This window comes from Cryptococcus neoformans, chromosome 10 (genome assembly GCF_000149385.1).
Source record: "Cryptococcus neoformans var. neoformans B-3501A chromosome 10, whole genome shotgun sequence".
Taxonomy (NCBI): domain Eukaryota; kingdom Fungi; phylum Basidiomycota; class Tremellomycetes; order Tremellales; family Cryptococcaceae; genus Cryptococcus; species Cryptococcus deneoformans.
In genome coordinates, this window is record NC_009186.1 from 47,956 (window position 1) to 71,840 (window position 23,885).

Here is a 23,885-nt window from a genome sequence, read left to right on the forward strand (position 1 = left end):
TTATTATTTTTTTTGTCCTTTGTTCATTACTGCTCTGTCTATACGTCTGTCTGGTCAATCCGTTTCCGAATTCAGTTGTAACACCTCCAGGAACTCTATATCAAAAAGGACCCAGCTATCCGCATTAATCATTACATCTTCAATCTTTTTGACTTTTTTTTTATTATCTATCATCAATTACTGTTTCCTTTTTGTGCACACAACAACATAGCAAGTACGCGTGTAACAGCTATATAGAAGAGACATGACTCTACATGTAAATGACTTCCATGCCCTCCACGTTTCCACAAATACCTTGCTCTTTATAACAAATACAAATTCTTTGCCTTCGGCTGCATGCGATAAAGAAGGCTTACGTCACCATTACGATGCCTTTTACAAATTCTCTTGCTTCTTCTACGGATTCGGATATTTGATCCCTTTTTTTGTCCGTCTTATTCCCTTTCAGCTTCAGGGGTTCCAGGAATAGGGTAGCATGTTTAGTCATTCTTTTAGGGCATGACTTGGATAAGCTTGTTGACCTCTGCCGCCCCCTTGGACCCGGTCAAGGTTCGAATTCTGGAGACATGTTGCAGTCTGTCGTTGTGTTTATTTTTTTCCTGTCTTTCCTAGCGGCTACAGCCATACCTGCAAACTCGCACAAGCGAAGAGCAAATGTAGTTGGAAGCTGTGGGTGTAGAACCATCATAAGTCATAAGAACGTCCAAGGGCATGCAAGTGAAGAAGAAAACCGACTGCCGAGATCCGAGGGGTGTCGCAGGCTGTCACCTTGGCGTATGTCACCGCAAGTCACTCAATTGTCACCTCCGCAAAGCCTCAAACTCAGAAGCCACAGCAAGCCATGCAATTATGTTGCACGGAAGTTAGAGTTTGACATTGCATGTCACCATGTGGAGGGACGGAGTGCTTTGGATGCTGTGGATTTTGACAGAGTCAGAAAACATGACAGTAGCAGGCAGCAGGCTGGTATCCCGTTGTGCTGAAAGCACCTAATAAATTGTAATTAACGTTGATGAGTGGTTCTTGTTGGCCCGCCGTCGTTGTCCGTCGGCGAGGTCCGATGACCGAGTTCGAGCGATACGTATTAATTAGCACGAGTACAACAGTTGAGAGAATCTCTCGCTGATTCTCTATTTCTCCACCAACTTGTCCTCTTCTTGATTCTGTCGTTTGCCTGGATACCTTGTACACCATTCCACATCTCTTTCACTCCCCTCTTGAGTCTCCAACTTCGTTTACCGAGTTTCCTTTCCTGCGTTGTGTAACGGAACACGAGTGTAAGCCTTGTTTACCCTTGTGTGTCTTGTGTAACGGAACATACAAGTGTGAGCCTTACACTGTGTAGTAAGCTTCATTCCCCACAGGACCTGGATACTGTACCTAACATGTCCAATAGCCTGTCGTTCAAACCTCTTTACCTGTCTATCCCTTCAGCGACATCAATTTCTCCTTTCCATCCCTCCTCGTTGATCAACAAGATCAAAGCCCGCACCCATATTTTATGACGCAAGGAGCTTGAATTTCAATATTCCAACACCATTTCTTCATCGTCTACCTCTCAACCCATTGCTGGGGAAGGAGGAGGAAAAAGTGAAGCAGGAGAGAATTTGACTGATTGGACTATTGTGCCCAGATCAGAACGTGAAGTCATAGCGCAACTCGAGCTATCCGATAACGCCGACCCATCCCTTTCTACAGTTTTGAAATCTATCGACCTTACTGCGCCACGCAAATATAACGTGGATAATCACGACCCTTATAAAAAGATGCCAACCGCAGCTCTGAGGATTGTTTATTCCTCCACTCGTCGGACTCCTATCAAATCTCCGACCTACGACACCTTTGTAACCCCATCTCCTGCATATGCGGCGTCAAACTCGACACCCAATTACAACGTACCCAGCCCGAGCGCACAAGGCTCTATCCCCATTTCTAACGTAGTAACTACACCTTTTCGTCGTCCTCGGCCCCCTCTGGGTATCCCAGAATCGCCATCTATCATCCTAACCCCTCCTGACGACGAGCTACCAGTCCAGACCGTGAAACACAAATCTCACATTCTCCTCCTGCATACCCCTTCTCGCCCGTATTCAAACTTACCTTTCAGCTCCCTTGAACGGTTCTTGCAAGTCGTAATACTGGTTTTGAGACTAATTGGCGGGGCTCTGGATGGGTCAGTATCTGCTTTGGAGGTGACAAGGAGGTTGATCCAGAAAGTTGTGGTTGCTCGAAGGGCATCGCGGGTTCCCAAGGCCACGAGGATTGAGTATGCGCAGAAGCCTGCTGAACATCCTTTTATCCCTGGCAGCTATCCCTGCGCCGCCCGCGTTCCTCATCTCGCTACTTTTCGCTTCGGAGTCAATCTTGCCGATTACCCTCTCATCCTGTTTCGCATAACAGACCATCTCGAGCCGCTTTTAGCTTGTCGACTCAATAAACTGTGCTATGATCGGTATGTTGGGCTAATTTACCAGTGTTTGGTAATCAAAGGAGGTCTGGTTGATGGGTTGCTCAAAGGGTTTGCTAGGGCAAAAACAGAGGATGAAGATGGGATTGGCGATAGGGGTGGGGAGAGAAAAGTGAAGGCAATGATGATGGCCGAGAAAATCAGTATAAAGGATGCGCAAGGTATGAGAGAGCTGCTTCAAGTCCTCAAGGAAAGGAAGGACCGTCATGACCTTGGCCAACCATCAAACAACTCGAAACCGCTTTTCGGAAATGTCAAGATTGCCCATTTCGGAAAACAACTGATCAATGACATCGCCTTCAACCAATCAAGCTCAAGCTCCAAAGTGTTGCCGTCGGCCCAAGCAATCAAGAACTATTGGACACCATTCATCAAGACCTTTTTCACTTACATAAGATTCGGATCCAGAGACGGCCCTAACTTAGGAAACGTATCCTTCTGCTTCGATCTGACGAACTCACCAGACGTCTACCGGCGGCATGGAGCCTACGATTGGACGGATACGGGAACTTCCTGTGCAGTGGATATGCTGTGCTCTGCAGCGATGGACTCGGTATCAGCAACAAAGGTCAAAGTGATGGAAGTAAAAATTCATCTGTCATTCGACCTTTTCGCGCCTATCCCGATCATCCCCTTCCCTCACACACTCTCTCTCCTCTTCCAACCCTTTTCCCTGCCTTCTTCATCTTCTTTCCCCTCACCTTCACCCCGGATCCCTCCTGTTTCATCTAAACATCAAGGCCTGGCGTTCGCGAACACATTCGTAATCATATACGATCTCGACGTCTCTGGACGTGTCGGCCCCAGACAATACATCCGACCCATGTGGCTTCATTTTTGTATCGCTTGGAATTGTTATCATCTATCGAACGGTAGCGGTAAAGACGGGGGCGGGGTAATGGTTAGGTACGTTGTGCCTAGACGAACCAAATTCGATCAATCGTTAGAAACATTCTGGGAAGAAGAAGGCAAAGAGCGATGGACGGAGGAGAGGTGGGAAGCGTTCAAGAAGTGTTTGATCACGCGTACCGAGGGTACCAGGCAAAGGGAGATGGGGTGTGGGTATAAGTAAAATGGAAGTGATGTTTATTATTCTGTATGGTTACGGCCATATTGGTCACATTGCTAACCCCATCATCTCCGTCGTTCTTAGTATCGTGTTGCAGTATCCTCCAGTGTTTTCGATATCAATAGTCGATAGTCGATATTACATGTATGAATGCATCACGCATTGGGTCACCTTCCACATTTCCAAAAATTTTCTATGGATGTCCGTAGGTCCAACTTATATGGCAGTATAATCCCTTTAACATCACATGAGCATTCAAGATAATAAGTCAGCATGCAGATAACTAATACTCACATAGTAGTCTCGTGTTTCTTTGCCTCGTTTAGTTTCCTGACAGCCTTCATAAAGTCTTCTTGGACCACAGCATCCCTATCATCTCGGATAGCAAACATGCCGGCCTAGAGAAAAAAAATGCAAATAATCCGTCAAATTCCTGTCTTACAACAGAGAGGGGAAAGCAAAAAGACGACTTACTTCGGTACAAACATTCCTCAAATCAGCACCATTAAACCCATCACTCAATTTCACAATTGCCTCATAATCAATATCCCCACTCTTGTTCACCTTTTTCGCATGAATTTTCAAAATCTCCAACCGACCTTGCTCGTTAGGAAGGGGAATCTCAATCTTTCGATCGAGACGGCCGGGACGGAGGAGGGCGGGGTCGAGCGTGTCGGGACGATTGGTGGCCATAATGATTTTGGTGCGACCAAGAGATTCAAAACCGTCCATTTGGTTGAGAAGCTAAGGGGGAAAGCGGTTAGAGAAGACGGGTAGAAAGAGAAGGAGTAATACTAGACTCACTTCCATAAGGGTACGTTGGATCTCTCGATCCGCACTTGTTCCTTGTGAGAACCTCCTCCCTCCGATAGCATCGATTTCGTCCATAAAAATGACACATGGCTCGTGTTCTCTGGCATAGGCAAACATTTCTCGGATAAGACGTGCTGATTCACCAATGTACTTGTCGACAATCTACGAGAAAAGGAGGGAAGGGTTAGCAGTATGCATTAGTGGTGATGGGGAAGCAATTAACAAGAATGGGAGACGTACGGCTGAAGAGACAACTTTTAAAAAGTTGGTATTCAGAGTAGCAGCTACAGCTCTTGCGAGGAGTGTCTTTCCTGTACCAGGAGGACCGTAGAGCAACACACCCTTGGGCGGGTTGATACCCACTCGCTGCCATCAAATCAGTATCGCCCCTTTTGCCCGCCAAAAAAAATAGATAGGGATGATCGCACCTCGAACAATTCGGGATTCATCAGAGGCAACTCGATAACCTCTCTCAACTCTCTCACTTGTTCGCCCAAACCACCGATGCCGGCAAAAGAAGCCGATCCGGGATCTTCAAGAGACATGTTGTAAACCATAGGGTCGACTTCACGGGGGAGGATACGCATTATGGTTAGGGTTGTCATGTCGAGGGAGACTCGGGTGGTGGGTTTGAGCTTGTGGACGGGTAAAGTGGGTCGGTAGGAGACGACGTATCGGGGCCCAGAAGATGCCTTGACGATGACTGTGGGTGGGTTAGTGTCGGTGTCAGATTGTGTGGGCAAAATTAAACATACATCGTTCATCGTCAAGCTGTTTCAATACTTCACCGATGATTTGACCCACACTTTGAAGCGCCTTGATGTCGTCTTCCGTCTTGTCATAGTCGTTTCCAAGAGTCCGGATGTTTAAACGGACTGTTTCTTCGCATTAGCGATGGTCGGGCAATGTGATTTTACACACCATTCTTGAGCTGCTCAGATAATCGACTGTGCTCCTTGACTTTCTGCAATGGTGTTAGTACTCCACGAACGGCGAATGACCTGCTTGACTCACATCACGGTAAGCGTTGATCGCCTGGTACTTTTCCGGGGCCATTCCCTGAGGAGCGACTACTTGCTGAGAAGTTGATGCTTCGGCTGACATTGTTGGTGAGCAGTATTGAGGATATACTGACAATCTGAGGAAGAAGATATGTGTATCTCAGTGGAAAGAGAAGATGGCGACTTGGGTGCAGCGGAGAGTGACGCGGCCTGGTTAAGGCATTAATTAAGGTCAATCAATATTTAATTAAGATATAAATAACCTTCCGCCTCCACCAAAAATTCACAAACGTCTTGGAGGGGATTGGCCGGTTTGTTTACAAAAAGTTGCAAGCTGCGACGAGATAAATGTTGAAAAGTCTTATCCCAAGGCGTCTTATATCCATAGTAGCTCGTACTAGAACATTCACAATGACCACCAGCCCCATCCGCTCGCCTCCCGCAAAGCGTTTCAAACAGGAACTACCTGCAGACTTTACGCACGTCACAGAGGCTCCCGTCAATGCTCTCTTTGCGGAACCGTCAAAGCCTCAGCAGCAGCCCAAGAAACAAACAAAGAGAGACAGGCGAAAGGGAAGAAAGCCCTTGCCGGAACCATTCTCTCCGGCAGATGTCATGTGGCATGATGTTCGTGATTTCCTCGGACCAGAGTATGTCGACGAGTTGTTGGCTAAGAAGGATGGAAGTGAATGGGAGGCACCGAGCGAGTTGGGGAGTTTTGTGGTTATCGAATTGACTGCCGGTGCTTTTACCGTTTCGGGTGGGGTTTATCTCTCTTTTTTCATATATAAAATCAACCCGCTAACTTTTACGATAGGCGAATCTCTGTCGTTATTCCAATCCGGCGAGAAGAAATGGGCCATCATCACACCATTTGCTCACCCTGGCGACCGTATCCGCGCCAAAATCTACAAGCACGATCGTCTCCATTGCCTCGCCGACCTCGTCGAAATCCTAGAGTACAGCGATACTTACCGAGGCGGTGAGGGCGATAGACGGGTCAACCCCGATGCGGGTTGCAAGTACTTTGGAGAATGCGGCGGATGTCAGCTTCAACCTGTACCTTATCACCTCCAACTCCAACATAAACTGCGCACTGTCCAACTTGCATATGAACGATTCTCCACTTTACCGTCTTCTCTAGTACCTACCATCTTACCCACCATCGGTTCTCCTAAACAGTGGGGGTACCGTACCAAGATCACCCCACATTTTGATGCCCCTCCTAAATGGGCAAAGGAAAAGCTCGTCAAGCTTCAAGCGGAAGCAGCGTCTCCTGGGGAGGAAGAAGCACTCAACGCGGAGGATGAAGCAAGGAAAGGATGGGAGTGCAGAGTCGGGTTTGAACGTAAAGGTAAACCCGGTGTGATGGATATCGAAGAATGCCCCATTGCCACGCCCGTACTCAATACCCAACTCACCCTTTCTCGTGCCCAAGTCAAATCTAGCATCATGTCCTACAAAAAAGGCGCTACCATCCTCTTACGTGATGCCCTTCTCGAACCTGAACCTTTACCCACAGCGGAGAACCCATGGAACGTACAAGAAGCGGGCGAGGAGGAACATGTAGCAGTGACGGATCACAAGGCGCAAGTGTATGAACGCGTAGGGCCATGGTTGTTTTCCTTCACAGCGGGGAGCTTCTTCCAGAACAACAACTCAATTCTTATCCCGCTCACTACATACGTGCAAGAAGCCATCTTTGCCCCCAATCCCAACCCCAACCTCCCCCGTCCAACTCACCTGGTAGACACATACTGCGGCTCCGGTTTATTTGGCATCACCCTCTCCCCGTCATTCATTGCCGTCGCTGGAGTGGAGATTTCCTCGCTCAGTATAGAAGCGGCGAAGAGGAACGCGGAGATGAATGGGCTAAAGGATAAGACGACGTGGTTGTGTGGGAAAGCGGAGGATATCTTTGGAGGGTTGGCCGAGCAGGGTTTTGCGGGAAGACATTCTTGTGTTGTCGTTGATGTAAGTTTACTCCTTTTTTCTCTTTTCTTCCTTCTTTCAAGATAGCGAAACTAACCCAATGAAAATGCAGCCCCCAAGAAAAGGCTGCGACACCCCCTTCCTCGATCAACTCCTCAACTTCCGACCTCTCACTATTGTCTATGTCTCGTGTAACGTACACACCCAAGCGAGGGATGTGGGTTACCTCGTCCATGAAAGTAACAAGCGTGGACAAGTTAGTGAAGGAAAAGAAGAAGGTGTGAAAGGGTGGAAATATACAGTAGAGAGTTTGAGGGGGTTCGATCTTTTCCCGCAGACGGCGCATGTGGAAAGTGTAGCTGTGCTGAGGCTTGAGGAGCAATAAGCATAAAGAATTAATGGTTGGTGGCTTGCGATCAGTAAAGGAGCCCGTGGAGGTGGAAGAGAGAAGGAAAAGCATGGCGTAGCAGTAGTGTACATACATCTCTTGGTCTTGCATATTCTCATATCGATGTCTACATTTTCTTACGTATCAAAAATCTCAAGTCCGCAGGCATGTGAGGGAATATTCGACATTTAACACCTACATCTCATTCTAATTCAACCCATTTCCACTCCTTGTCAAAACCTCCCCTGGGCTTTAGGTTGAACAGTCACTAATGTGATCCTTTGATAGCGCCAGCCACGATCCCAGCGATAATGATGACCAACAACAATCCTATCGCGATCATCCACTGATCGATTGTTGTCAAATCAACAGGTCAGATCAGATTAGAAGATATATTGCAGGGGAAGATGGAAGAAAGGGGAGAAGAGCAAACGCACTTTCATGTTTTTCCACCAAAATTTCCGACGAGTAATCGTTGCTTGCGTTTTAAAAGTTTGAGCATGTATCGAAAGATCATCTATGTCCGAAAAGAGGGCATAGCGACACCGTCAGCCATCAGCCTTTCTAGACTCTTTCTCAACCCATCCATCTCCACCACCTCTCTTATACTATTATCTTTTTCGTCCTCAAAAGCAACAAACGACGTACGAGTCCGCTGATCAAGATGTTCCAGCCTCTCCCCTCTCTCAGTGAGGGACTCGATGTTCCTCTGGAGGATTGATTTAGTCTCTTGGAGTTGGGTGTTTATGGAAGTGATCTTGGCACCTTGGGGATCGAGTTGTCCTTGTTTCCCCTGTTGATTGGGGTCGTTGACCTGGACTTGGGTTTGAATACCTTGACTACCTTGGCCGAACAGCTCTACAAGGGTGGAAGCGTTAATGCCATCATATTCAACAACTCTGCCCTCATTGTAACCAAAGAAGGGGTTCAAAACATGCCTTCTCGCGCCTTGGAATCTTGGCTGAGATTACCAGATTGTGGTCGGCCGTATGAGTACGTCGGAGGCGGTACAGAAGGCGAATATGGCTCAGCCCTTTTGATTTATCAGTGACGGAGGGTGATGAATCGCAAGAAACGCCACTCCGATATGGGGTTGTTGGGGTAAAGAGGTACCTACATGGTTCGGAATAGGATGTTATAGTCCTTACAGCCAAAAGAAGCACAACAAGAAGGCTAGAGTTTCTACATCCCAGAGGCTTGTTCGACAATTAGCACATGTAAGCTTGATGAGGTCCTTTATGTAAAACCCTTCCTTTATCCCTCTATCACTCTCAAGGAGACATTATTCAAATTGCAAGGATTTTGCCATATTGACAACTCATACAGATTGGGTCATTGCTGTTTGGAAAGCAAATCGAACTCAAAAAGAAACAGATAGTCGACGGGTCATCAGCGAATGCAACATGCATGAGAAGGCAGGCGCGTGTAGAAGTGCCTCGGGGGTAAAGGCCGATAAACCCGCCACGTGGCCCTGTGCGTCGTCATCACGCACCGCGTCGGGCGCTCATGCGCTCGGGCCTCCTCTCACTGCCAGCAACCAGCCAACCCATCCAACTACCATCTCCCTACCATTTCATAGACTAGAACTACCGGTTGACTCATCCTCTTTCCCCTCTTCTTCTTTTTGCCACCCACAGTCAGCACAGCGGCACGGCACCACTCTAAAATCCCCAAGAACACAGACATCAGCTTCATCATGGCAGCGCCAGAGAAGCCTATCGTGTTCACTGAACACCTCCAACTCACAGCCCTAGGCGTCCAACCCACCTCCATCTCCTTCCAAACACTAACACTCGAATCAGATGCCTGGATTTGTGTCAGAGAAACCGGCGATACACCTCAGGTCGTCATTGTCAACTTGAACGATGCTGGTGATGTCGTTAGGAGGCCTATCACGGCTGATTCGGCTATTATGAACCCAAGAGCAAACGAGAAGATCTTAGCTCTCAAGGGTGGGTCAGCTACCCAGAGGAAAGAAGAATAAGCGACTGACACGTGTACAGCCGGTCGACAGCTCCAAGTGTTCAACCTCGGCGCCAAAGCCAAGCTTGGTACCCACCTTATGAACGACGATGTGACTTTCTGGACTTGGATCAACAATACTACTTTGGGTATCGTTACCGAACGAGAAGTGTACCACTGGAAGGTTATGGATGGTCAGACTGCTCCTACCAAGGTGAGTTGAGACTAAGACATTTACGCGCTAACTAGCGACAGGTATTTGACCGACACGCCAACCTCACTGCGAACCAAATCATCAACTATAGAATATCACACGACGAAAAATGGCTTGTTCTTGTCGGTATCTCTTCTAATCCCAATGCCGGCCAACCCGGTGAGAACGGTTTCAAGATCAAGGGTGCCATGCAACTCTACTCTATCGAGAGAGGCGTTTCACAACCCATCGAAGGTCACGCCGCTACATTCGCTTCCATCAAGCTCGACGGTGCTCCCAACCCTACAAAACTGTTTGCCTTTGCAGTCAGGTCTGCTGCTGGTGCCAAATTGCACATCGTTGAGATTGGTCACCAGGCACCCAACCCTCCCTTCCAGAAGAAGGCTGTCGACGTGTTCTTCCCTCCCGAGGCCCTGAACGACTTTCCCGTCTCTTTGCAAGTCTCCCAGAAGCATGGTATTCTCTACCTCGTCACCAAGTTCGGTTTCATTCACCTTTATGAAATTGAAACTGGTCAGTGTATCTACATGAACAGGATTTCCGGCGAGACCATTTTCACCACCGCCGAGTATGAGACATTGTCAGGTATCATCGGAGTTAACAGGAAGGGCCAAGTTTTGAGTGTTAGCGTGGATGAGCAGACTATTGTGCCCTACATCCAACGTGAGTTCATCATTTGCTAGAGCTCTATTGACAATACAGAAACTCTCAACAACCCGGAGCTCGCTATCAAGCTTGCTACTCGTGCCGGTCTCCCTGGGGCGGACGGTATGATCCAACAGCAGTATCAAGTTTACATCCAGAACGGCCAGTACGGCGAGGCTGCCAAGATTGCCGCCAACTCTCCCCGTGGGTTGTTGCGAACCCCTCAAACAATTGAGACGCTCAAGAATCTCCCCGCTGTTCCTGGTACTCTTACTCCCATCTTACAGTACTTTGGTATTTTGCTCGAGAAGGGAGAGCTCAACAAGTACGAATCTCTTGAACTTGCCCGCCCTGTTGTCCAGCAAGGCAAGAAGCAGCTCCTCGAGAAGTGGCTCAAGGAGAACAAGCTCGAGAGCAGTGAGGAGCTCGGTGACCTCTGTCGAATGGCCGATATGAACCTCGCTCTATCCGTCTACCTTCGTGCCAACGTTCCTAACAAGGTCGTTGCTTGTTTCGCTGAGCTCGGGCAATTTGACAAGATTGTTCTCTACTCCAAAAAAGTCGGCTATACTCCTGACTATGCTCAGCTTCTTCAGCATCTTGTGCGTATCAACCCCGACAAAGGTGCCGAGTTTGCTACACAGCTCGTCAACGATGAGAACGGCCCTCTCGTTGACCTTGACCGAATTGTCGACATCTTCATGTCTCAGAACATGCTCCAGCAAGCTACTTCTATTCTCCTCGACGCTCTCAAGGACAACAAGCCCGAGCAAGGTCCACTCCAGACAAGGTTGCTTGAAATGAACTTGATGAGCGCTCCTCAGGTTGCGGATGCCATTTTGGGCAACGAAATGTTCACCCACTATGACAGGCCTCGGATCGCCAACCTCGCTGAGAAAGCGGGTCTTGTGCAGAGGGCTTTGGAGCATTACGAGGATATCAACGATATCAAGAGGGTTGTTGTACACACCAACTTGTTCAAGCCCGAGTGGCTGGTGGACTACTTTGGACGACTCACTGTCGAGCAGAGCTTTGCTTGTTTGCAAGAAATGTTGAGGACGAACTTGAGGCAAAATTTGCCGATCGTCGTGCAGATCGCTACCAAGTACTCTGACTTGCTTGGTTCTGTCAAGCTCATCGAACTGTTTGAGCAGTTCAAGAGTTCGGACGGTAAGTCGTCCGGCTAGAGATTGGAATTTGAATAATAAGCTGACACAGAGTAGGTTTGTACTACTATCTCGGTTCCATTGTCAACCTCAGCGAAGACCCCGAGGTTCACTTCAAGTACATTCAAGCTGCTACCCGTACCGGCCAAATCCGCGAGGTCGAGCGTATCTGCCGAGAGTCCAACTTTTACAACCCCGAGAAGGTCAAGAACTTCCTCAAGGAAGCCCGTCTCGACGACCAGCTCCCTCTTATCATTGTCTGCGACCGATTTGACTTTGTACATGACTTGGTTCTCTACCTTTACCAGAACGGTTTGACCAATTTCATTGAGATTTATGTCCAGCGAGTCAACTCTGCCAGAACCCCCCAGGTTATCGGCGGATTGTTGGATGTTGACTGCGATGAGACAACCGTGAAGAACTTGTTGATGAGTGTTACCGGCACCTTCCCCATTGACGATTTGGTGGATGAAGTCGAGAAGCGAAACAGGCTCAAGCTCATCTTGCCTTGGCTCAACAACAAGGTTGAGCAGGGTTCTACCGACCACGCGATTTACAACGCCATCGCCAAAATCTCTATCGACTCAAACAACAACCCCGAAAAATTCCTCAAGGAGAACAACCTTTACGACCCCGCTATTGTCGGCAAGTACTGCGAGAAGCGAGATCCTTATCTCGCCTATATTGCTTATGCCAAGGGCTTCTGTGACGACGAGCTCATCAATATCACCAACGAGAACCAGATGTACAAACATCAGGCTCGATACCTCGTTAAGCGACGCGACGTTGACCTCTGGACACAAGTCCTCAATCCCGAGTCTATCCACCGCCGTGCCCTTATCGACCAGATCATTGCCACTGCCATCCCCGAGTGTGTCGATCCTGATGATGTGTCCGTCACCGTTAAGGCATTCATGCACATGGAACTTCACGGTCCCTTACTTGAATTGCTCGAAAAGATCATAATTGAGCCATCACCTTTCAGCGACAACCGCTCTTTGCAGAGCTTGATGTTCCTCACCGCTATCAAGAACGACAAAGGCAAAGTTATGGGTTATATCAACAAGCTTTCAGGATATGACGTTGAGACTATCGCCAAGGTCGCTACCGAGGCCGGTCTTTACGAGGAGGCGTTCACAATTTATCAGAAGCACGACATGCACGCCGAGGCAATGAGCGTCCTTGTTGAACATATGGCTTCCATTGACCGAGGCTTCGCCTATGCCAACAAGATCAACGAGCCCGCTGTCTGGAGCAGACTCGGTAAAGCCCAACTTGACGGTTTGCGTGTCAAGGAGGCTATCGACTCTTACATCAAAGCTGATGACCCATCCAACTTTGAGGAAGTTATTGAGATTGCCAACCGAGCTGGCAAGCATGACGACCTGGTGCGATACCTCCAGATGGCTAGGAAGACTGCCCGCGAGCCCAAGATTGACACTGAGCTCGCTTACGCTTACGCCAAGACTGACCGATTGCACGATATGGAAGAGTTCCTCGGTATGACCAACGTTGCCGACGTCTTGCAGGTTGGTGAGAAATGTTTCGATGATGAGCTTTACCAGGCTGCCAAGCTCTTATTCTCAAGCATCTCCAACTGGGCTAGGTTGGCAACCACTTTGATCTACTTGGGCGAGAACCAGGCGGCGGTTGACGCAGCTAGGAAGGCTGGTAACACTCAGGTGTGGAAGCAGGTTAACGCTGCTTGTGTGGATAAGAAGGAGTTCCGATTGGCGCAGATTTGTGGTTTGAACCTTGTCGTATGTCTCCTTTTCTCTTAGGGATTCAAAGAGTGATATGCTGATGAAATATAGGTTCACGCCGAGGAACTTCCTGCTTTGTTGTCACTTTACGAGAGGAATGGCTACTTTGACGAGATTATCTCCTTGATGGAGGCCGGTTTGGGTTTGGAGAGGGCTCACATGGTGAGATCTTTTTATTCGCATGCTAGCGGTGGTTTGCATGCTGACTCTTGTGTGACAGGGCATGTTCACAGAACTGAGTGTCTTGTACGCCAAGTACCGACCCGAGAAGCGTGCGTATTCTTATTGATTGGGGAATGCGAGCTAACATTGGGTCAAAGTCATGGAGCACTTGAAGCTCTTCTGGCAGCGTGTCAACATTGTACGTACCTTCTGTCTCAAGGACGAGGCGGCCTGTACTAACATTGTTGCAGCCCAAAGTCATCAAGGCCGCAGAACAGGCTCACCTCTGGCCCGAGCTTGTCTTCCTCTACATTGTCTACGGTAAGTTTCCCACATCTTTTAAGATGGATGGAAATCCTAATGCGCAGATGTAGATGAACCCGACAACGCTTCTTTGGCTATGATGGAGCGACTCGCCGACTGGGACCACGATCAATTCAAGAAGGTTATTGTGAAGGTTGCCAATATGGAAATTGCCTACCGGGCCGTGTCCTTCTACCTTGCTCGACAAGTAAGTCATCTTACATTGGACTTTACAATCAATGCTAATCCAACGTCTGCAGCCCACCCTCCTCCCCGATCTTCTTGCTGCTCTTACCCCCCGACTTGACCACAGTCGAGTTATCAAGATCCTCCAAACCGAAGACCACCTCCCTCTCGCCAAACCTTACCTCATCGCCACCCAAAAGCTCAATCTCGCCGTCATCAACGAGGCTTACAACGACCTGCTTATTGAAGAGGAGGATCATGTCACTTTGCGAAGCAGTTTGGAGACTTATGATGAGTACGATGCAATTAAGTTGGCGAAGAGATTGGAGAAGCACGAGTTGTTGGAGTTTAGGAGAATCGCTGCTTTGCTTTACCGAGTGAGTTGCCCTGCCATGGATTGGGTAACCAAGACATTAGCTAATATTTGTTCTAGCTCAACTCTTTGTGGGAAGAGTCTATTTCTCTCTCAAAGGCCGATAGATTATGGCGAGACGCCCTTGAGACTGCTGCTGCGAGCAAAGACATTGCCGTTTGTGAGGAGCTTGCAGGCTACTTTGTTTCTATTGGCAACAAGGATGCTTTCGCTGCTATTCTCTATGTCTGCTTCGAGTTTGTCCGAGCTGACTTTGTTGAGGAAATGGTACGTCTTCACCCCATACTTGTTTCTTAGCAATCACTGATCAGGGATGAATAGTCTTGGCGATTCGGCTTGTCAGATTACTCTATGCCTTACAAACTCCAGCAACAACGAGATCAAGCTACCAAGGTTGCGGCGCTTGAAAAGGAGGTCAAAGAGCTTAGAACTAAGACCGCTGAGAAGGAACCGGATAATGAGCCAAGTAATTTGATGGGGTCTGGATTGGGTGGGAGATTGATGATTGGCGGACCTTCGTGAGTTGATTCAGCTTTAAATTCGTTCATCCCTGACAAATTGCATGCTCAGGGGCGGACCACCCTTCATGGGTAACATGCCGAATGGAGGTATGATGGCTCAACCCACTGGGTTCTACTAAATCCCGTCCCATTGAATCTCATCCCTTGTTATAACTACTCCTTGATGCGGGTGGGAGATGTGTGTGATACCAAAAAAGGTCTTTTTTTCGTCTAGCTTTTCTTTTCTTTTCTTTATGCCTTACGAAAAATGCAAGTAGATATGATCTGAACTTGATTTTCTGTCATTCACGGCGGATATCATTATCAAGTCATCTATAATCTCGCCAGGATGTCTCGAGCAATCTCCGTCTTCTAGACAAAAGATCATGGCATAGAGGTTATCTTGCTTGACGTGCCATAATCATACAGCACCTTCTGGTCTGATTTAGCCCATGACGTCATGCGGCTAATAAACATATAGATTTCAAGAATAATGGCAGAAGACATGTTCTAAAATATCTTGAATGGCTTCATACGGAACACAGAAGATGAAATTGATGGATGGTGTATCTTCTCGCCGATACAGCCTTGTCCTTGTTGTTGAACTTACAATGTAGTTGAACTTACAATGTAGTTAAAATTCAACAATTGTAGTTCAACAACAAGGACAACCAGGAGGTCTAGATCTACAGATGTATAACTACATACTTTTTTAACCGGCCCCATGCGTAGGGCGACAGGCACGGCAGCACTTACGAACGTCATCCTGTGTTTTCGCAACTGTATAAATTTAAAACAACATTGCTGATCACAATAAAAACTACTGCGTAAGTTGTGGAGCCTAACGGCTGTACCCTGGATAATGATGTAATTCCTCAAAAGGGACGATATGACACCAAACATACCCTTTTACGAAGAAGACTCAACAACGACGACGGAGTGTCCGACATTACAAGCTGTCTTTTATGACGTTATCACGGTATTTTGGTAGTCACACCTCAGTTCAAGTCCCATATGGCCATCTGCCTACAGAATCATATATAATCTTGTGGAATGGACAGGATAATCCCTTTCCCTTTCATCAACGAGCCCTGCTCTATTCATAAACCAACACTCACTTTTACCAGTTCCGAGCGCCGTTGCCTCTAATAACAAACACCTGTATAGATCATCACCATGTCTGAAAAAAAGGAGACTAGACGCATGGGGCAGAAGAAAAAGCCTCAGCAGGAACAGCAGGAGGAGGAACAACCTCAGCAGGAGCAGCAGGAAGAGGAACAGCCTCAGGAAGAGGAACAGGAGCAGGAAGAGGAACAGCCTCAGGAAGATGAACAGGAGCAGGAGCAGGAGCAGGAGCAGGAGCAAGAGCAGGAGCAGGAGCAGCCTGAGCAAGAGCAGCCGCAGCCTCAACAGGAACTCCAGCAGCAACGCCCTAGCCAAGGCAGGTAAGCTCGTCTCATTTTCACCTTCCGTCATGCTATCATAGCTTACCAACTCGCTTGTCTGTCTTCTTCTGCCCTTACTAAAAGTCGCAAACCCACACTCAACATGCCCCCCCCTCCTGGGCCCAAAACCAATCCGAAGAACCCACCTCGTTCCGAGACCGCCCGTGACCGCGCTCTCGGTCCACTCCGTTCTCACCGTACCCCCCTTCCCAACGAGCTTTCCGAGCTCACCCCCGAGGAGCAGCCCGGTGGTGCACACAAAGACGATAAGCACTCGTTGAGCATCAATATCTCGCTTGATTTGCTAGTAGAGGTGCATTTGACTGCGAGGGTGAAAGGCGATATCACTATTGGGCTGTTGTAAGGTATTACAGCTTTTCAGACATTGAGGGAATATCAGGAGGGATGGATGGGGTTTGCAGATTTTCCCAACGAAGCTGGTGGTCGTTAAAAAAGCATTATTAAGCATAACAATGTTGATAACCCTTTTATGATATATGTAGCATAGAGTTTGACGTGATGTTAATGACAAAGTCGACCAACTTAATTGAACATGAATCCCTTAATAAACATAAATGAACCAAGTGATAATTGATAATGTGACATGCAAAGCTCTTGAAATCGTGAGCTCATAAAGAAGACAGTCCTACAACACCCTCGACCCATCCATCACTCCTCCCTCCGCTCGTTTTCCTCGTCCTCTGTCTCTTGCGGCCGTTGTATTTCCTCGGGCGGTCGATCTTGCTGCACTCTTTCGGGCTGTTGTGGAGTCTCAAAGCCTGCACCAAATGCCTCTGCACCTTCAAACCCTACACCACCACCTATCGGCCCTTGCGCCTGCGCGGCGTCGCCCTGTACTCTACCACCATTACCAGCCATTGCCGCCCACCTCGCTCTTAACCACATCAACCCCCCTATACCAAACATCAGCCCTATTAACAGCAGATCTTCCATCATCTCCCCCATCGTCTCTCCCTCCCACTCCCTCCCTTCCCGGCCTCCATTTCCAGCTTCTCCAAGTGCTCCTCCCCCTCCTTCAATGTCACCTTCACCCAAAACGATCCCTTCCGGCTCAAGGTTGTTTTCCCAGTCCTCATCAAATTCAAGTTCTGCCCATTGGAAAGGTGAGGTAAAAAGGGACTTGAGGCGGGACCATGTCCCGAGGGGTTTGGAATCGGATGGTGTCGGTGGCTCAAAGAGCGGTAAACCAGAAATAGAGCCGCGAGTCCTGAAATGTGTCCACCAGCTACATCACGTAACGAACAATCTGGATCAGCATAATGCTCTGGGCAGATGAAAGAAAAGTGGGGAAGCATGGTAAAATTACAATAAAATAGAATAAAACCGAAGCGTACCTTTGGAGATAAAGACCCCACAAACTGAACCAAACTGCCAGACCAGCTTCTTCACCCGTCTCTCTGCTTAGGTCATAATAGCGTTTCGCCAGATGCCAATCTCTCGCTACACCTTGACCGGATTGATACATCCAACCAAGATTCCAGTATGCCATTGGAGATTGCTGGGTCTCGGATGCAGAGAGGTAGTGAGCGAGAGCGTGGGGGTAGTCTTGCTTTGAGTCTGTTCAAGTTATCAGCGATGAAGAGAAACGATAAAAGACGTGGAATAGATGGACGAACAGTAGTAATCTCCGACTTTGACCATTGCATCCACATTATCCTGCGCCGCGCTTCTCAACCACCATACCAACGCCTCCTTATCTCCCTCTTCTGCTTTTCCTTTCCCTATTACCCACTCGCCTTCCCTTTCCGCATCAAACTGCCACCCTCCTTCGCGCATGAACGCCACATTATTCTGCGCAATCTCGTACCCCATCTCGGCAGCGATATACCACCCCATCATCGCTTTCCCTTCCTCCCCTCTCGCCCACGCCTCATCCGCTTCTAACAAGTAATCTTCGTTCCACGATCCGCGCTCCGAGACGAGCTTCTCGTATGCTACAGCTACACCACACATGGCCGGCGGGAGACTTGCAGATTTCGAAGATCGGCCGTGGGTAGTATGGATTTGAGCGGAAAGGTGGAATGCCTCGAGCGGATTTCCACCCCGAAGAGCTGAATCGAGGAAAGGAAGAGCTGCTTGGTATTCCCCGCGGTTAAGTAAGAGTTTCGCGACGTTCACTTGGGCTTCTGGTAAAGAGGCAGCAGCGGCAACTTGGAAATAACCTTGCGCCCTTGCCAAATCAACAAGTACACCGAGACCGTCACGGTACAAAATACCCAGCCCATTAAGCGCTTCCCGATCTCCCAACTCTGCAGCGCGCTCATACCACATTTTGGCTCGTTGGTAATCCGCTTTCTGCCCCTCCCCGCGGAGAGCCATCCGACCGAGGAAGGACGCGGAAATCATTGCGGCTTCACGGACTTTATCTTCTTGTTCCTTTGTCAATTTGCGACGCCCGGCAGGCTGGTCAGTCGTACCGGGGAGGAAATCGCTAGGCCAGAGGACACGGGCGACTTTGAGGAAATATGTCCGGGCTTTATGAAACGATTGAGGAATGGCGCCTACGCTCTCCGCGCCAGAAGATATCCCATTCGCCGAAAAGTGGACAGAGCCATGGTAGAATAACCGGCCGAGGCGGGCGGTGTAGATGTATGAATCACGATCGGAATGGTACTGGTAATATTCGAGGATCTCTTGGGTCGTCTCCCCTCGGGCAGAAGCGATAGATGCTCGAATAGCAGGACGGAGAGAGTTGGCGCCTGTTGACGCCCATGAAGCGTGCGGACCGTAGATACCGCCTACACGGTCAGACAGGCGGATAGGCGTGAGGGGAAGAGTGAGACCGCCAGGTGGACCGTCGAGGAAACGTCGATAGGCTGCAAAACGGAGAATGTTAGTCCGAATGTTTTGTCAAAAAAAGAAAGGTTGGATAGACTTGCAAATATCAGCCGCATGAGAATAATGCTCCAGAGCCACTCCACAATCCTCTTTCACCCCAATCCCCGCCCAATGTCTGTACCCCAACGCCATCGCCGCAGGCCTATACCCTTGCGCTGCTGCAAAAGTATAGTACAATAACGCCTTGCCTTGATCAATTGGAATCCCACCAAGCCCTGTGGAGTGGAATACCCCGAGGATAAACTGAGCCTCTGGGCTGGGTTCAATCTCGAGATGTTTCTTGTACGCTTCATAAGCTGCTGCAAGGTCCTGCTTGATGCCTCTGGGTGGGAACATCCGGAGCCGAGCTCTAAACCGCCACACTTTATCACAACCAGCTTCTTCCGCTTCTTGCACGAGCTCCAACACCTTCTCGGCCCTTTCTTTCCTCGACCTCGACATTTTGGCGTTTCCTTTCCTTCCTATCGTCTTGGCAGTCTGCGACAGGAGCCTTGTCGGGGATATCGCAGAGAACACACGTGGGAGAAGACGCAATGTTGTAGATAACGGACCCTGTAATATGTTAGTTCATGATGCTGGTCATGCACTCACATCCTGAGACCACCCGAGACCGTCTGCCCATCCGTGATTCCCAAACGGCGCCAGGTCAGGAAGCTTTGAATGTAGATGTGCGTCCGGAGCCGGTTGAAGTGATTCTAATATTTGTTCCGCGTCCTCTAGAGGTGCACACGCATCTTGTGCTCTCAGAAGGGGGGCTGCCAGGAGCAGCAGTGGTAGGTATATGCGCATTGTAAGCCCTTGACATACAAGGAATAGAGTCGGAGTCTCGCTATTCTTGTCCAATGTCGCTGGTGCCAGCAGTTCGTCGATGTCATTGCTACGCCAGCTTCCACGTCACCATTTTAAGAGCACATCCAAAGTGATTACATAATTGCAAAATGCATTATGTAATTATTACTGCACTTTAGTTACGTTACTTGCTTGTTAACAGTTTATCCTTTTCGTCCGTGTTCACTACGGCTTGTTTCTCCTTTTTGCCTCTGCTGGTAGTATAAAGTTGCTCTGTACGCAGCATTCGTCCATGCAATCCCACTGCCAGTGGGCTAACGTTTCGGAGGGGTATCTGCAGCATTTGATGGTTCCGCATCTCTTCTATCTCTTCTCACTAAGTCTTCCAAAATATTTTGGTATCTGGATGATTCCCTCTCCATCTGTCAATAACTTTTCCTGATCAGATCCTACAAAGGTATACTATAGTTGTTAGGAGCTCCATCACTACCCAGCGCGAGTTTATTCGTCTGTATTGTCTGCCTTTACCACGGGGTTGGATGCAGCATGCCGCAAAGTTGCGGGACCAAGGAACCAAACAACGCTGGCTCGCTTATCATCCAGGCACGAGTGAATGAATGAGCATCGATCACGCCACGGGGGAATCCAATTCGAACTTTCAAAACGGAAAAACACACCACTTCTATTGTCTCAGACATTCTCATCTTCTGGAATCCGAACAGCGATGATGAGGGATGGTGAATATGTGCCGGCCCTAATTGTAATAATGCGATTCGCTCTTTTGCACACAGCTCATGTTCATGCAAGACATTCAGGCTTACTACTAGACTCTAACCTCGCTCTAAAAAAGCAAAGCAGCAACAAATTACTACCCACTACACTACACTATCAACCACCCAACGTCCAAGTCAATATCAATGCCCAAAGTTCCTGAAAGAAACCCGTCTCACTCTCCACCCACATTCTCCTCCCTCCGTTCCCTCCTCCCCCGTATTCTCGCCCACCTCCAGCGCCTTCAGCCGGCGAAGTGTCTTTTGCTCTCCCAATCGCTATACGAGGAACTCTTTCCTGCTGTTTACGAACGAGTCATCCTCGATGAGAACAATGTCAGCTCATTCTTCTATGGCTTCTTGACAGCCCCTCCTAGTTGGGAACAGGGAGGAAGAGGTGTAGGGGGGAAACGCAAAAGACTCCCATCATTCCCACACCTCCCTGCTCCCGAATGGCAACTTCCGCCAATAACATCCCCTACCCACCAATTTTCAAGAGGGAGAAAATCAGTTGCTCTAGGTTATACGACCCACATCACCTTACTCGACCCTATGGCTCTCTCCATCCTCTGTGCAGCGCACGTCAAAGTCCTTGATCTTTCACCTATTCTCGAAACTTTTCATTCTTCTTTATCTTCATCTTCTTCGTATCCGCCACAGATAACACCCGCAAACTCCTGGCCACTAGGCAATGTCCATACCCTGGAAATCGGCTGGGACCTAATGTACTACCTCGCCGACTCGCACTCCCCCTACCCAATCTTCGACCCTGTGCCCATTTGTTGTATCCCATTGAACGTTAGGCACCTTATCATCCATCTTGGGGATGCCCGGTGCCGCTCACGAGCAACCAGAGTCGGAGCGGAAAAGGGAGGGGGAGCAGGAGATGGTGAAGGATGGAAAGGAGGTGTAAAAAGGTTTTTAAAAGAAGCAATATACGAACTTGCTGGGGAATGGGAATTAGATACCTTGGAGTTGGTCATACCTCCCAGAGAAGTGGAAGGGGTGTATATACCGGTGTTCGATGGGGAAGATGAGGAAGAGGGAAAGTATCCACCACCAGCCAAAAAAGTCGTCATCAACTTTTCACATCTATCTCAACCAGGAACCCCGTATGAGCAAGCAAAAAGAGTGAGAGCATATTTGGAAGAAGCAGGAGAAGACGGATTCAGAGTGGAGTTCAAACTCAAAAATGCACTAGAAGTCCGGCGAGTTGTTGGAGATGTAGGTGTAGATGTGAAAGGATTCACATTTGTTGAAGGATAAATATTCAATAGCATATAGCAGATCATAGAAATGTGATGGAAAAAGAAGTAAAAAATCAAAAAATAAAAACATTTCTTGACATCCTTAATCCCTGACGACCCTCCAAACCTTGACACTCCCATCATCCCCCGCACTACTCAACATCCCCCATCCCTTTTTATCTTCTCTCACACACCACGCTACCGAGTTGATATCGTTCACGCCGTGCGCATCTTTCTGGGCGGCAATCGGTCTGATCGAGATTTGTTCATTATCTATTTCTTGTGAAGCGGAAGAAGGAGATGGAGGGACGGTGATTTGCCAGATGATAATCTTACCATCCTCCCCCGCAGAAGCGAGCATCCCTAAATCAGTAGAGTCGGTGGAGCCGGCAGACTCGGCGGATGGATAGGGTGGGGACCAAGAAAGAGAAAAGACTGAACGCGAGTGAGCGGCGGTGTGTAAGATCTCTTTGAACGCCGAGTCTGGTTGTGAGCCTCTGTGATTGCAATAGGTTACAGTCAGTCACTACCGGCATCTGGTCTCGAAATGTGTACGATACAAAGACATACGTTCTTTGCCAAAGACGGATTCCACCATTATCACCTCCACTAGCCAACCACCTCCCGTCGGGACTCCAAGCTAAACACCAAACAGTCTCATCCTCCTCCAACGGCGGGACTTGCAACTCCGCCTCTGCCTTCTTCTCTTCTTCCGTAGGAACCAACGCATCAATTAAATGTGACGGGGAAGTGGATGGGATGGTGAGTGGAGTAGAAGGGAGAGAGGGATGGAGTTTTTGGAAGATGCACCAGTCAGAATCGGGGTCGTCGTAAGCGAGGTGGATGTAAGAGTCGTATGACGCAGAAGCCAGGATCTGTATCGCAATTCAACGTTAGCAATTGTTGTCTCAAGAGGTAATAAATGCCTGAGAAATAGATGAAGGGAAAGGTATAAACGAAAATGAACAAACCTCTTCGTGTGGGTGCCAGGCGATGGACTTGACGTCCTGAGAGTGCTCCATCATGACCGCGATACATTCAAAATCGGCGTCCGGTTGGACTATACCGAAAAAAATATATAAACAAATCAAGCATTAGAACCATTCATAATCATTAAACTTCATTGGACTTACCTTCCCACACCCATACACTTTTATCTCTGGAGCAACTCGCGAGCAGAGCCCCATCACTCGAAAACCCAACCGATTTGCATTCACTCTCATGCCCTTCCAACGTCGTCACGCATTCCCACTCCTTCTCTTTCCCCCCATCCCCATCTCCATCCGAGTCCACTCCAGCCGGTTTATACACCCCTTGTGCACCCTCATCCTCTTCTTCTTCGTCATCCGAAAGCGGAATAACCTCCTCCCACACACCGACGGTCGAATCAAAGCTCCCACTTGCCAATGTTCGTCCATCAGGGGACCACGCTATACTCCTCACAGTCCTCTTGTGGTCCGTTTCTATAACCTTAGCAAGACTAAACACGGCCTGGGAATCGTCCTGGCTTGGTAAACCATCGGAGGAAGAGGGTATAATGTAGGAGTAAAGACGGATTGTGCGATCTGTGGAGCATGATGCGAGGAGAGAGCGGGTAGGGTTGAAAGATACTGTCCAAGCTGGTTCGGCATGGGCCGGGAGGGAACCCAGGGATTGGAGCCGAAGCATTTTTAGAGATATTGTTTCGTGCACAAGTCAAGTTGAGGATCTTTTGGTTCGAGATTCCGCCGTTATCGACTGCTGCTGAACGTGATGATGTGGAACTTTTTGGGCTTTTTTTTTTTTTGGTGATAACGAATCTTCTGATGTTGATAAATCTCGCTTTTACTTC

At 48.5% G+C, this 23,885-nt stretch overlaps 8 protein-coding genes across 8 annotated transcripts; 5 read left to right on the forward strand and 3 right to left on the reverse strand.

Moving 5' to 3' along the window:
* Nucleotides 1–1,766: 1,766 nt before the first annotated feature.
* CNBJ0150 (hypothetical protein) lies at nt 1,767–3,539 on the forward strand (the record flags this gene model as incomplete). The annotated part of the gene is made up of 1 exon (XM_768143.1): nt 1,767–3,539. The coding sequence occupies one exon, from the start codon at nt 1,767–1,769 to the stop codon at nt 3,537–3,539; it is 1,773 nt and encodes a 590-aa protein (XP_773236.1).
* A 213-nt stretch (nt 3,540–3,752) lies between these two features.
* CNBJ0160 (hypothetical protein) lies at nt 3,753–5,453 on the reverse strand (the record flags this gene model as incomplete). Its single annotated transcript, XM_768144.1, has 9 exons — nt 3,753–3,771; nt 3,831–3,934; nt 4,011–4,280; nt 4,341–4,511; nt 4,590–4,715; nt 4,778–5,052; nt 5,105–5,224; nt 5,271–5,313; nt 5,364–5,453. 9 exons carry the CDS (start codon nt 5,451–5,453, stop codon nt 3,753–3,755), a joined length of 1,218 nt encoding a protein of 405 aa, XP_773237.1.
* Nucleotides 5,454–5,698: 245 nt separating this feature from the next.
* CNBJ0170 (hypothetical protein) lies at nt 5,699–7,667 on the forward strand (the record flags this gene model as incomplete). The annotated part of the gene is made up of 3 exons (XM_768145.1): nt 5,699–6,110; nt 6,168–7,324; nt 7,395–7,667. The coding sequence occupies 3 exons, from the start codon at nt 5,699–5,701 to the stop codon at nt 7,665–7,667; spliced, it is 1,842 nt and encodes a 613-aa protein (XP_773238.1).
* Nucleotides 7,668–9,366: 1,699 nt separating this feature from the next.
* Nucleotides 9,367–15,084, forward strand: CNBJ0180 (hypothetical protein; the record flags this gene model as incomplete). The annotated part of the gene is made up of 14 exons (XM_768146.1): nt 9,367–9,622; nt 9,674–9,846; nt 9,888–10,509; nt 10,549–11,661; nt 11,715–13,417; nt 13,472–13,582; nt 13,641–13,692; nt 13,741–13,781; nt 13,834–13,903; nt 13,957–14,093; nt 14,146–14,448; nt 14,505–14,711; nt 14,766–14,962; nt 15,015–15,084. The coding sequence occupies 14 exons, from the start codon at nt 9,367–9,369 to the stop codon at nt 15,082–15,084; spliced, it is 5,055 nt and encodes a 1,684-aa protein (XP_773239.1).
* A 1,036-nt stretch (nt 15,085–16,120) lies between these two features.
* Nucleotides 16,121–16,753, forward strand: CNBJ0190 (hypothetical protein; the record flags this gene model as incomplete). Its single annotated transcript, XM_768147.1, has 2 exons — nt 16,121–16,389; nt 16,474–16,753. 2 exons carry the CDS (start codon nt 16,121–16,123, stop codon nt 16,751–16,753), a joined length of 549 nt encoding a protein of 182 aa, XP_773240.1.
* Nucleotides 16,754–17,058: 305 nt separating this feature from the next.
* On the reverse strand, nt 17,059–20,037 carry CNBJ0200 (hypothetical protein; the record flags this gene model as incomplete). The annotated part of the gene is made up of 5 exons (XM_768148.1): nt 17,059–17,635; nt 17,745–17,967; nt 18,027–19,226; nt 19,290–19,800; nt 19,840–20,037. 5 exons carry the CDS (start codon nt 20,035–20,037, stop codon nt 17,059–17,061), a joined length of 2,709 nt encoding a protein of 902 aa, XP_773241.1.
* A 917-nt stretch (nt 20,038–20,954) lies between these two features.
* On the forward strand, nt 20,955–22,073 carry CNBJ0210 (hypothetical protein; the record flags this gene model as incomplete). Its single annotated transcript, XM_768149.1, has 1 exon — nt 20,955–22,073. The coding sequence occupies one exon, from the start codon at nt 20,955–20,957 to the stop codon at nt 22,071–22,073; it is 1,119 nt and encodes a 372-aa protein (XP_773242.1).
* An 84-nt stretch (nt 22,074–22,157) lies between these two features.
* On the reverse strand, nt 22,158–23,722 carry CNBJ0220 (hypothetical protein; the record flags this gene model as incomplete). The annotated part of the gene is made up of 4 exons (XM_768150.1): nt 22,158–22,551; nt 22,625–22,929; nt 23,026–23,114; nt 23,188–23,722. 4 exons carry the CDS (start codon nt 23,720–23,722, stop codon nt 22,158–22,160), a joined length of 1,323 nt encoding a protein of 440 aa, XP_773243.1.
* Between the last annotated feature and the right edge of the window lie 163 nt (nt 23,723–23,885).